The 12462-nt window shown below is 46.3% G+C and overlaps 1 protein-coding gene across 4 annotated transcripts in view; it reads right to left on the reverse strand.

Moving 5' to 3' along the window:
- Nucleotides 1-12462, reverse strand: part of LOC137333530 (guanine nucleotide-binding protein G(o) subunit alpha) — a 261989-nt gene that overhangs the window by 58556 nt on the left and 190971 nt on the right. For all 4 annotated transcript variants that reach the window (XM_067997730.1, XM_067997729.1, XM_067997731.1 and 1 more), the window contains one exon: nt 1830-1990. In XM_067997730.1, coding sequence (XP_067853831.1) covers nt 1830-1990 — 161 coding nt within the window. The remainder of the gene's footprint in view (nt 1-1829; nt 1991-12462) is intronic.

Here is a 12462-nt window from a genome sequence, read left to right on the forward strand (position 1 = left end):
ATACAAGGCGGCCATGAATTTCTGCACTAAAATCAAGTGAATTGTTAAGAACAACACTGTGAGGGTGAGGCCTGGTTGGTCACAATGCCCCAAAATCTGACAGATTCAGTTTTTGGAACCTGCCAGCTCTGCAACACCTCGATACCAAGTGGTCCTCAGAACACAAGAACGTACAAGACCAGAAAGGACCATGTGGTTCATATTGACACTCTCAAAGTTCAAAAAATGCCATATTGTATTTCTTCTACCCTGCAATCACTCCCATCACCAGAAGCTATCCAGCTCCACCTGTAAGTTGCTGACACTCCTTGGGCAGTCTGTTTCACACATTCATCATCCTTTGTAAAGCAGTTAAATCTAAACCATATATTCACTCTTGTGAGCTCGTGTCCGTTACCCTGGTTTCAGTGTTTGTCTTGTATCAGTTTATCTGTACTCCTTGGATTCTCTGAGCCTCCTTTGTCACTCCCTGTCCAGAATACCCTACATTTAGCCTGCTTATTCCTGTTATTTGAACCTCCCTATTTTCTATCATCAAACTCAGAAGACTTTAAAATCATTTATATCCTGAGTAAACAATAACGGCCCGAACACTGATTCCTGAGACACTCCAGTAATCACCTTCTTCCATTCTGATTCAGCTCCATGTCCAACCACCCTTTGCTTCCTCTGACTGAATCAATTCCTGATCTACTCCAGAGCTCTCCCCCACTTACGTTTCATGCCTTCCAATCTTGTGGACTACTGTGCCATGTCAAAAGCTTTGCCATCTATACCGGCCCCGAGATTCTGCGGGCCGAGATCTCGATTGTTAAGCCAGGACTGCCGCGCCCGATGGCTCCCGCCAACACTGGCGCACCCATTTCAAAGCAGCAGATGGGCGTAAGTGCCTGCCCCATGCCACCAGAAACTCCGTTCTTGCCCCTCCCTCCCAACCGAGTCCAACATTGGTCCGAGCAAGGAGGCCGACTGAGGAATTATATTTTTAAAAACATTTACAATTCTCCAGGGTGCAGACCCATTACCACTCCTACACCCCACTGGTGGGACCCACATTCACCCTTGTAGGCCAGTATGCCTCACCGTGGTCACTGCTATGCCATGTTCACTGCCCTTGGCCCTGCCCCCAGCTTGTCATTCGCCTCGTAAAGTGGGTGGATGGAAGTTCAGCCCCTTTACAAGTCATTGCAGAAACTCCCGGAAATGGCGGAGACCGGATGTAACTGGGTCTTCGCCGTTTCCCTGGGGGTTCTGCTGGTCTACTCTCGGAGTTATGGTGGGAGACCAGCAGAACCCCTGAGGCAGTAACATCTACCGAGTCCCCTTATCCACTAGGCACAGAATTTGTTCAAAGTTCAATTTGTCAGACTTAACCTCCCTCCCATAAAGCCATGCTGACCCTCTAAGTCCATATCTCTCCAAGTGTTTCATTATTCCCTCCTTGAAAGTATCTTCTGTTCTAACTATTACATACATTAGGTCCACTGGATTGTATTTCCCAGGTTCTGTTCATGTCCCTTTTTATAAACTGGCATTACATTTGCTGTTCTCCAATCCTCAGGCACTATTCCTATTTCTAATGAGTCTTTAAAATTCCTGCCAGCAAATGGCAGATTTTATTGGCCACCTCCCCAAATGCTGTCCATCTGGGCAGGGTATTGTCATGTTCTCTTTTAATGCTTTCAGATTTTCACATGCTCTCCACCAGAGTTGTCACCAGTGTGGCCACTGAAACTTCTTCAATCCCTGGGTCTGATGCCCAGTATTACCTACAACTCCCCCCTCAAAGATGAACCCTCCATGTACAATCCCTTCAGTTGAGTACTCACTATTGTGCAGAGTCGTTAAGCTGGTATTCACGGGAACGGCTGAAGCATTCCTGAAACCCCGAATCTCCCCAAAGTCGCTTCATGGCAGACAGTAGCTCCGGGGAGAATGGCTCCGTATCCTCCATCCGAGTTACTACGTCACACACCATTTTAGCATCAGCCTGTAAGAATGAGAAAACGAGTCAGTACAAGGGACGGCAACGAGCCAATCGCGTCACGGCAAGGGACGGCAACGAGCCAATCGCGTCACGGCAAGGGATGGCAACGAGCCAATCGCGTCACGGCAAGGGACGGCAACGAGCCAATCGCGTCACGGCAAGGGACGGCAACGAGCCAATCGCGTCACGGCAAGGGACGGCAACGAGCCAATCGCGTCACGGCGAGGGACGGCAACGAGCCAATCGCGTCACGGCGAGGGACGGCAACGAGCCAATCGCGTCACGGCGAGGGACGGCAACGAGCCAATCGCGTCACGGCGAGGGACGGCAACGAGCCAATCGCGTCACGGCGAGGGACGGCAACGAGCCAATCGCGTCACGGCGAGGGACGGCAACGAGCCAATCGCGTCACGGCGAGGGACGGCAACGAGCCAATCGCGTCACGGCAAGGGACGGCAACGAGCCAATCGCGTCAAGAGGATACAAATAACATGCCAGAAATAATTGTGAATCAAGAGGTGAAAGAGAGGGAAGAACTTAAAACATTTACAATCACCAGAGAAAGGGTTCTGAAAAATAATTTATTAGAACTAAAAGCCGACAAGTTCCCAGGTCCTGTCGGACTTCATCCTAGGGTCTTAAAAGAAGTGGCTACAGAGATAATAGATTTTCCAAAATTCCCTAGATTCTGGAAGGATCCCATCAAATTGGAAAATAGCGAATGTAACTCCCTTTATTCAAGAAAGGAGGGAGACAGAAAGCAGGAAACTACAGGCCAGTTACCTTAACATCTGTCATAGGAAAAATGTTAGAATCTATTATTAAGGAGGTTACAGCAGGGCACTTAGAAAATCTCAATGCAATTAGGCAGAGTTAACACGGCTTTGTGAAAGGGAAATCGTATTTGACTAATTTATTAGAGTTCTTTGAGGAAGTAACAAGCAACGTGGATAAAGGGGATCCTGTGGATGTGGTGTACTTGGATTTCCAGAAGGCTTTTGACAAGTTGCCACATCAAAGGCTACTACACAAAATAAGAGCTCATGGTGTAGGGGGTAACATATTAGCATGGATAAAGGATTGGTTAGCTAACACGAAGCAGAGAGTAGGCATAAATGGGTCATTTTCAGATTGGCAAGATGTAACGAGTGGAGTGCCACAGGGATCAGTGCTTGGGCCTCAACTATTTACAATCTATATCAATGACTTGGATGAAGGGACCGAATGTATGATTGCTAAATTTACTGATGATACAAAGGAAAGTAAGTTGTGAAGAGGACATAAGGAGTCTGCAAAGGGATATAGATAGGTTAAGTGAGTGGGCAAAAATTTGGCAGATGGAGTATAATGTGGGAAAATGTGAACTTGTCCACTTTGGCAGGAGGAATAGAAAAGCAGTATATTATTTAAATGGAGACAGATTGCAGAACTCTGAGGTACAGAGGGATCTGGGTGTCCTGGTACATGAATCACAAAAAGTTAGTATGCAGGTACAGCAAGTGATTAGGAAGGCAAATGGAATGTTGTCATTTATTGCAAGGGGAATCGAATATAAAAGTAAGGATGTTTTGCTACAGTTGTACAGGGCATTGGTGAGACCACATCTAGAATACTGTGTGCAGTTTTGGTTTCCTTATTTAAGAAAGGACATAATTGCTTTGGAGGTGGTTCAGAGAAGGTTCACTCGACTGATTCCTGGGATGAGGGGGTTATCTTATGAGGAAAGGTTGGACAAGTTGGGCCTGTATACACTGGAGTTTAGAAGAATGAGAGGTGATCTTATTGAAACATATAAGATCCTGAGGGGATTTAGAAGGGGTAGATGCTGAGAGGATGTTTCCCCTTGTGGGAGAGACTAGAACTAGGGGCCACAGTTTAAAAATAAGGGATCTCCCATTTAAGACGGAGATGAGGAGAAATTTTTTCTCTCAGAGTGTTGTGAGTCTGTGGAACTCCCTTCCCCAGAGAGCGGTGGAGGCAGGGTCACTGAATATTTTTAAGGCTGAGTTAGATAGATTCCTGATTAACAAGGGAGTCAAAGGTTATAGTAGGTAGACGGGAAAGTAGGGTTGAGGTCACAATCAGATCAGCCATGATCTTATCAAATGGCAGAGCAGGCTCGAGGGGCCGAATGGCCTACTCCTGCTCTTAATTCGTATGTTTGTATGTCACGGCAAGGGACAGCAACGAGCCAATCGCGTCACGGCAAGGGACAGCAACGAGCCAATCGCGTCACGGCAAGGGACAGCAACGAGCCAATCCATAAGATACTGAGTGTTGCAGGGCGACGGGTCTGCGAGTGATGGCAGCCCTCCATTACCCTTCTAAAGCCTTGACAGTGAGAGTGATGGGTGATTCAACCATGAAGGCATCACGGCCAAAACTGACCCTGCTCCACACACACACCTTCCAGCCCAGTTGGTGAGGGGGGGGGTGTCACTGATTAACGATCAGGTGCGAGAATCCGGGATGACTTTTTCAGTCCTTAGCACAGTGATGCCAAGGACAATTGTACGGCTCCAGCTGAGCGTAGGTAACTCAGGGGTCAACCCTGGGACCTTCTGGTCTGTGAGGCTTAATAACTAACACAGGTTGTGCTTTATTCAGCGAACCTTCGGTGCAGCTTTGTTCATTTGGCTTTTAAGTTGATTAGTGGAACAATGTTGGAGGATTAGAAACTGATATATTGTCTGTCAGCGACCTAGGTTGAGTTAGATATTGTAGATGTCACACTGTACAACACTGGGCTATAAACTTTCACTCACCAACTAGTCAAGGATGAGTTATGGGTCAGCTTTGCTGAAGTTACAAACCAGACCATTACCCAACTAATGAGCTTTCACCACCCCGATCCTGATCTTTCAGCGTTTCTCTACATTCTGGTTGTATCTATCTGTCCTACATAGAATGTACAGCACAAGAGCAGGCCAGGCGACCCAACTGGTCTATACCAGTATTAATACACCACACAAGCCTCCTCGCACACCAATTACCTTTCTCCACCCCCCATCCCTCTATTCTCCACCATATCCCTCTATTCTCCACCATATCCCTCTATTCCCTTCTCCCTCATCCATGCATCAAGCCTCCCTTTAAACGTGTTAATGCTATCTGCTTCAAACATTCCATGTTACGTGACAGCAAGTTCCACATTCTCATCACTCTCTGTAAGGAAATTCCTCCTAAATTCTTTATTTGATCTGTTAGTGGCTATCTTCTTATATTTATGCCCCCGATTTATGTTCTGGACTCACCGACAAGTGGGAACAGTTTCTCCACGTCCACCCTATTGAACTCCTTCATAATTTTAAAGACTTCTATCAGGTCTCTTCTTAGCCTTATATTCAAGAATAGAAGATTTTTAAGGAACAGAAAAAAGGCCATTCGGCCCAGTAAGCCCATAAATCAGAGTTGCTCGGGAAATATTTCAAAACATATCCCTCACTGAGAAGGATTGTTTGTTTTCAAAACCTCACCTGAAAACCTGCTTCATGAACTTCAATCAGAAGAAATTAAAATGCATCTTTGGTGCAGCTGGTCAGGGGTTGGAAGGGCTGCTGTACGGAAGTAGAGAGGTAATGTTAACTTTATGTAGAACCTTGGTTGGACCATACTTGGAGTACTGTGCGCAGTTCTGGTCTCCATACTACAAAAAGGATATTGATTTACAAGGATGATACTGGAACTTATAACTATCAGGAAAGATTGAACAGGCTGGGGCTCTTTTCTCTAGAAAAAGAGAACACTGAGGGGTGACCTGATGGAGGTCTTTAAGATAATGAAAGGGTTTGATAGGGTAAACGTAGAGAAAATGTTTCCACTTGTGGGGAAGTCCAAAACTAGAGGCCATAAATACAAGATAGTCACTAATAAATTCAATCACGAATTCAGGAGAAACTTCTTTGCTCAGAGAGTGGTGAGAATATGGAACTCGCTACCACATGGAATAGTTGAGGTGAATAGCATAGATGCATTTAAGGGGAAGCTAGATATGTACATGAGGGAGAAAGGAATAGAAAGATATGTTGATAGGGTGAGATGAATTAAGGTGGGAGGAGGCTCATGTGGAGCATAAACATCAGCTTAGACCTGTTGGGCCAAATGGCCTGTCTCTGTGCTGTAAAATTCTATGTAATTCAATGTAAAAATCCCAATCTCCCATTCAATAGAATTGATATTTCACTTATTCACTAAAACAGATTATCTGGTCATTTATTTCGTTGCTGTTTGTGGGACCTAGAGGAGTCAGGAGAGGAAGGGGTTAAAGGGAAAAGATACGATAGGACAACGTAATCCCATAGTCACATTCTTCCCCTCCAGTCACTGTCTGGTTGAGCTCAGCGGCCGTGTGGTAACAGTGGGCAAACTAATTTCACGCTGGAATCGTTAAACTGCTGTTAGATTGGGACCAGGGGCTCTTTCAATCCAAGAATTTGCTGACGACCCCGTCTGAAAAGCAATCGGTTAGCATTATTAAATTGTATGACGCAGCGGCGTGAATTGCATTGAAACAGATCGTTACATCACCAGTGTATACCATCCCCACCATAAAAATAACCCACGCTGCTTATGAACATACGATAAGGGCAGGCAGGAAAAGACCAGCTGGTCCATCAAGCCTGCCCCACACTCATGATGGCTGCAGCATCGTGACTGGACCCCTCCCACCCCCACAGGAGGAGACAAAAAACACAGAACAAAACCCAGGGCCGGTAAGGGAGAAAATCTCTGAGAAATTCCTCTCTGACCCTCGCAGGCAATCGGAACCAGTCCAGGAGATCACATGGACCACGTGTTCGTTATCTAATAATCCAAATTAATAGTGCTTCTCCCAAACACTTTTTGATAAAGACCTTTAAAACTTTCTTTCATTTCAAGTTTTTGTGAACCTATTGCTGCCCGTATCTCTTCTGGTGACACCTGAACGAGAGTGTAAACGGGAGCTGCAAAGACAGGCCTGATTGTGGGCAGGCAATCCCCCAGTACATATATTTAATTACAATCTCCGCTTAGTGCATTAGATCCCGGTTATTGTGAGTCATTGGGCAGCAAGATTTTGGCGTCATGTGTTTCTTCATCAGTTGAGTAAATGAAAGGTGTGTTATAATAATACAATAAATAAAATAATATTGGAATGTAAAACAAAGCCATCTTGTGTCGAGCTGAACAGAAATCATAGGATTGATACAGCACAGGAAGCGGCCATTTGGCCCATCGTGCCTGTGCCAGCTTTTTGAAAAGAGCCATCTACTTAGGTCCCATGCCCCCGCTATTTCCCCATAGCCCTGCAATTCTTTCCCCCTTCAAGTATTTATCCAATTCCCTCTTGAAAGCTACTGATGAATCTGCTTCCACCACCCTTTCAGGCAGTGCATTCCAGGTCATAACAACTCGCTGCGTAAAAAAAAAAATTATCCAGATCTCCCCTCTGGTTCTTTTGCTAATTACCTTAAATCTGAGTCCTCTGGTTACCGACCCATCTGCCAGTTACTCTTATCAAAACCTCTTATCATTTTGAATACCTCTATGAAACCACCCTTTAACCTTCTCTGCACTAAGGAGAACAATCCCAGTTTCTCCAATCTCTCCAAGTAAGTATATTACTTTTTGCATTTACTGCAGTACCCAGTGCTACTTATTTCAACCATACAATGAAAAAGAGTGCTCCGTGATTCGGTACAGTTCTCCAGGGTTCAAAACATACCGAAATCCTAACTCTGGAATGTTTATGAAGGTGGACGCGTGTGGCAGGCTCAGCCAATACTCCGACAGGTTAGAACAGAAGCAATTCTGTTCAAGAGATTGTGGATCTCTAGTTTGGAACCAGCTTGCTGTTTCCCATCGCAACCACAAGGAGGAGTCAGTGCTTGGGGTTTAAACAGGAGCAGCCCTGGCAAACGGCCTCCATTTTGGCATCAGCTCGGAAAGCTTGGGATAAATTCTGCTGCAGGTGCTGAAACTGAGCAGCAGCCACAGCTTATAGCCAAGCTGCAGACCAGTACTAAATCAGCAGGTGCCAGGCCTGAGCTTTCAATATTTTAGGTGAGGCCTGTTGCAGTATTTCCATGTTTGTCCTATGCCCGTTTATGTTGACTGGGATGACGCAGGGGGTCGTAAACTAAGCAGAACTAGCAAAGTCTGGAAAAGGTTGGAAATGAGATTTATGCTTTAAAAAGTGAGGCAGATTGTAAGCTGTTTAAGCACCTGGGGCTGCGTTTATTTTAGAAGTGAAAGACATGAAATTAGGAGGCGTTCCTAAGCCAGAATTAGTCTCAATTCAAATGAGAAAGGCTCTCACCAGGTAAAAGTTGACAACTAACTCACATTGGTTGGTTTTATTTTTGCCAACCTTCTTTCCTCATCACCTAAAGGTGCCGATTCTTACTGGGCTGTGGTTCACAGGCCCCCTGGGATCTGCCCAGGTGGCCATTCTTTTCAAATCGGGAGCACTGTTCGACAGCACCTTCCAAACCCACGACCTCCACCACTTAGAAGGACAAGGACAGCAGGTGCATGGGAACAACACCACCTCCAAGTTCCCCTGCAAGTCACACACCATCCTGACTTGGACATGTATCGCTGTTCCTTCATTGTCCACAGGATCAAAATCCTGGAACTCCCTAAATAACAGCACTGGGGGAGCACCTTCACCACATGGGCTGCAGCGGTTCAAGGCAGCAGCTCACCACCACCTTCTCAAGGGCAACTAGGGATGGGCAATAAATGCTGGCCTCGCCAGTGATGCCCACATCCTGAGAATGAATTCAAGAAAAGATGTGTCTCAGCCTGATTTCTCTGCTCCCTGGCTCAGCGCCGAGGCCCAGTTGTAGCATAAATGGTCCCCTGGTTTAAATTAGCTGACTCAGTGTAGACCAAATCAAAGCTGAGTCCCTCACCTGGTGTAAACAGCTTAGTATCATTACAGCAGACATTGTTCTTACCTACTAGACCATCGGAGAAGCTGTATCAGTAAGTGTTCTGCATGGACAACACGGCCGGTAGAGCAGAAGCTTGATCTTCGAAACTATCTGCCTGGCCCCAATTCAAAGATACTAATGGAGTGGTTAGACTTAACTGAGGAGATCCAAACGAGATTCTCCACAGCACATGACCGGGTTGTTAGGGCTTGTGGAAAGTGCCCTGCGAGCATCTGATACATGGTGGGAGGAGCGATTTGTCTGAAAGCTGCATAAGATCAGAGAAACAAGGCAGCAATTCCAACAGAAGCAGCAACTATTGGTCCAATAATAGTAATGGGGGCTCTGCCTGGACTGGGCTGGGGTGGGGTGGGGTATTGAAGACAGCCAAGGGATTGAGGCTGTTGACTGAGCAATCCACAGTCTCATCTTGCACCGTAAAACTGATTCACGATGTGGAAGGTATTTTCTACAAAACCAATGTACAGTGTACACAGACAGGGTGAAGTCCCTGTAACACATGCATTTCCCCCACACCATTTAGCTACTGCAGAATATCTTATTTTGAAAGAATAGATGTGTTTCTGCACATATTTATTGAATGACACGGCGAGCTGACAATAGAACATTTGTCAGTACACATAAAAAAATTAAAAGTATTAACACAAGGAGAGAAGTGTATAAGCCACCAGATTTTATGTAAAATATTCACTCTACATAGTAAGCCTTGGCTCAGTGGTGGCATTCTCGCCTTTAAGTCGGAAAATTATGGGTTCAAGCCCCACTCCAGAGATTTGAGCACAAAATCTAGGCTGATACTATAGTGCAGTACTGTCAGATGATAAGTTAAACTAAGGCCCTGTCTGCCCTCTCAGCTCGATGTAAACGATCCCGTATTTCAAAGAAGAGCAGGGGAGTTCTCAAAGTATCCTGGCCAATATTTATCCCTCAACCAACATCAGTTAAAAAAAAATCAGGTTATCTGGTCATTTATTTCACTGCTATTTGTGGGACCTTGCTGTGCGCAAAACGGCTGCCGCATTTCCCACATTACAATAGTGACTACACTTTAAAAGTATTTCATTGGCTTTACAGCGATTTGGGACATCCTGAGGATGTGAAAAGCGCTATATAAATGCACGCTCTTCCTTTACAGCAACGTTTGTGACGGCTTTACTGTGCCGTGTGTAATGACTATTTGATCGCCTGGCTGGGCACTTTCTCTGTGTAGCTCTTGCATTCCCCCAGCCTCCCTTCAGGGACCTGAATAAATGGAAATCTCACTGTCATTTCTCATGTATCTTACACAGGTGGCATTTTGCAGTCTCTCTCCTTCGAGGACCAGAGTGCCGGGGCCTCAGGAGGGAGGCTGCAGACTAATGTCCCACTCTCCGAGGAGATGGACATCTTTAAGAACTGGTACCCCCTGCAAATGACACATCGTCACCTGATGTAACCGGATAATAGCAGCACGAGAGGAAGAACTGCTTACCCTGCACCAGATAACGACTGACAAATGTTCAAACTCATTCAACCTGCTCTGAACTGTAGCGCAGTTAATCTAGTCGGGGAATGTCTCACTGTGGCTAGTCAGAAATGTCAAAAGGGCAGTTCACACTAAGAGATGACACTGAAAAGGTTGGTCTTAGTGAGACGTCTATTTTGGGGCTGATCCTTCTCTCCCAGTGCTACCCAGGAGCAATTAGCATGGGGCGCATCAGCTGTACGTCGTACCGGCCGCGCTCTACGTACGAACATAAGAAATAGCAGCAGGAGTAGGCCATATGGCCCCTTGAGCCTGCTCCGCCATTCGATAAGATCACGGCTGATCTTCAATGTACCTACGTCGTACCGACAGCGCTCTACGTCGTACCATTCTACATCATACCGGCGTCACTCGACATCGTACCCACACCTGTCCAAAAATGCAGACACTAAGGTCTACGCACACACACTTTTGTGGAGGCCAGAACTGAAGATGGAGAGGATAGAGGTGGAACGGGTTGAGGTGGAACGGGTTGAGATGGAACGGGTTGAGGTGGAACGGGTTGAGGTTGGGATTGTGGTTTGAGAAGAATGGGACTGATGCCCATAACACACTCCTGATCAGTCAAACATTTTGAAACCAAAATAAAGTGAAATATATTGCTGGAACAAATTGGAATAATAAGTTGTGAATATTTACAGTTATTTATGCAAGTCACAGATTATCCAACCTAAAAATAGAACGAGGCGAAGAATAAAGTGGTCCGTTTACAGACAGATCACACCACACACTTGATACAGTGTTAAGCAAACTACATTGTTTGCACATTATATGCAAGGGCCAGCCAACAGTCAGTTATTTCTTGAACACCAGCCAAATACTGAGGAACCAGTGGGGGAAGCCAGAAGTCAAACACCAGGGAATCAGGAGGGGCATTGGGGGTGTGGGGAGATTGAGCAAGAAACGTTAGAGAATGATTGAGTGTGTGAAAGCGGAGAATAAGTAACGGAAAATAACAAAAGCAAGGCAGTTAACTGGGATATTGGGAAAAAAAGCTTCCTACTCACTCAAATTCAGTGAAGCTAAAGATATATACAGTGGATCAGATGCAAAGTCCCAATGAATCCTTATTAAAGGAGCCCTTTCACCATTTAATGATGTCATTGTCAAATTGAGCTGGATTTCATGGGAGTTAAGCCCTTGGGCTGTGAAAATACACACGTGCCCTCTGACTATGACTCCAGGAAATAGGCTGGGACTTGGATAGGCCCGGTTTCGGCCTGTGCTATTAGTTTCTGGGGGTCCTGGATCGGGGTGGAACCTTGGTGACTGGGGGGAGAGGGGGAGATAAAAGAGAGATATTCCCTCAGCCCTAACCCCAGCTTGTCAGAGGCCTGGCATTCAAATGATGGCTGGTATGCCCAGCGCAGAGGCCTACCGACCGCTACCCCAGCAGGAGTGGGGCCCATCTTACGGTCTAGGCAAAAGCAGCGGCCAGGACCCCAGAAAATGGTCAGATAGTTTCCCGGGGGCGCGGGTTGGGCTTAAGGCTGGATTTCCTAGAGCTCAGGACAGGCAAGGGCCCAAGATGTGCCCCTAGTGTTGCAGGCATCTGCCCACTAGCCCCATGATAATTGGGTGCCCTCCCCTTACCCTGCATGCCCTGGTTGGGGGGAGGGAGGGAGGGAGGGAGGGGTTACCAGCGGATGTGATCCTGGGGTAAGTACCCGGATTGCTGGCCCATGAGATTTCAAGGCCCTGGTCTCTGCATATGTTCTGAACTGATCTCGAAGCAGGTTCTGTTGAACAGATTGTTACGCTGAGGCGTTTATATGAAAACAAAATGATCAAAATGAAATGCAGTATTTACCTAAATCCCACCACAATCCTGCAGCCACGTTATTTCATGGATTTCAAATACTGGGGTAAATCTTCTGAACGTCACCTGATTCTTGAGAGTTAGCTCCAGTTACAGTGTGGTGAGCTCCTGGCCCACCTTAGGCTTGGCCTTAGGAGCATGTCAGAGAGGGCGGGAAATCGCACATAAGGGGCTCCTTCCGAGAGCCGATGGT

Source organism: Heptranchias perlo, chromosome 16, assembly GCF_035084215.1.
Source record: "Heptranchias perlo isolate sHepPer1 chromosome 16, sHepPer1.hap1, whole genome shotgun sequence".
NCBI classification, from domain to species: Eukaryota; Metazoa; Chordata; class Chondrichthyes; order Hexanchiformes; family Hexanchidae; genus Heptranchias; species Heptranchias perlo.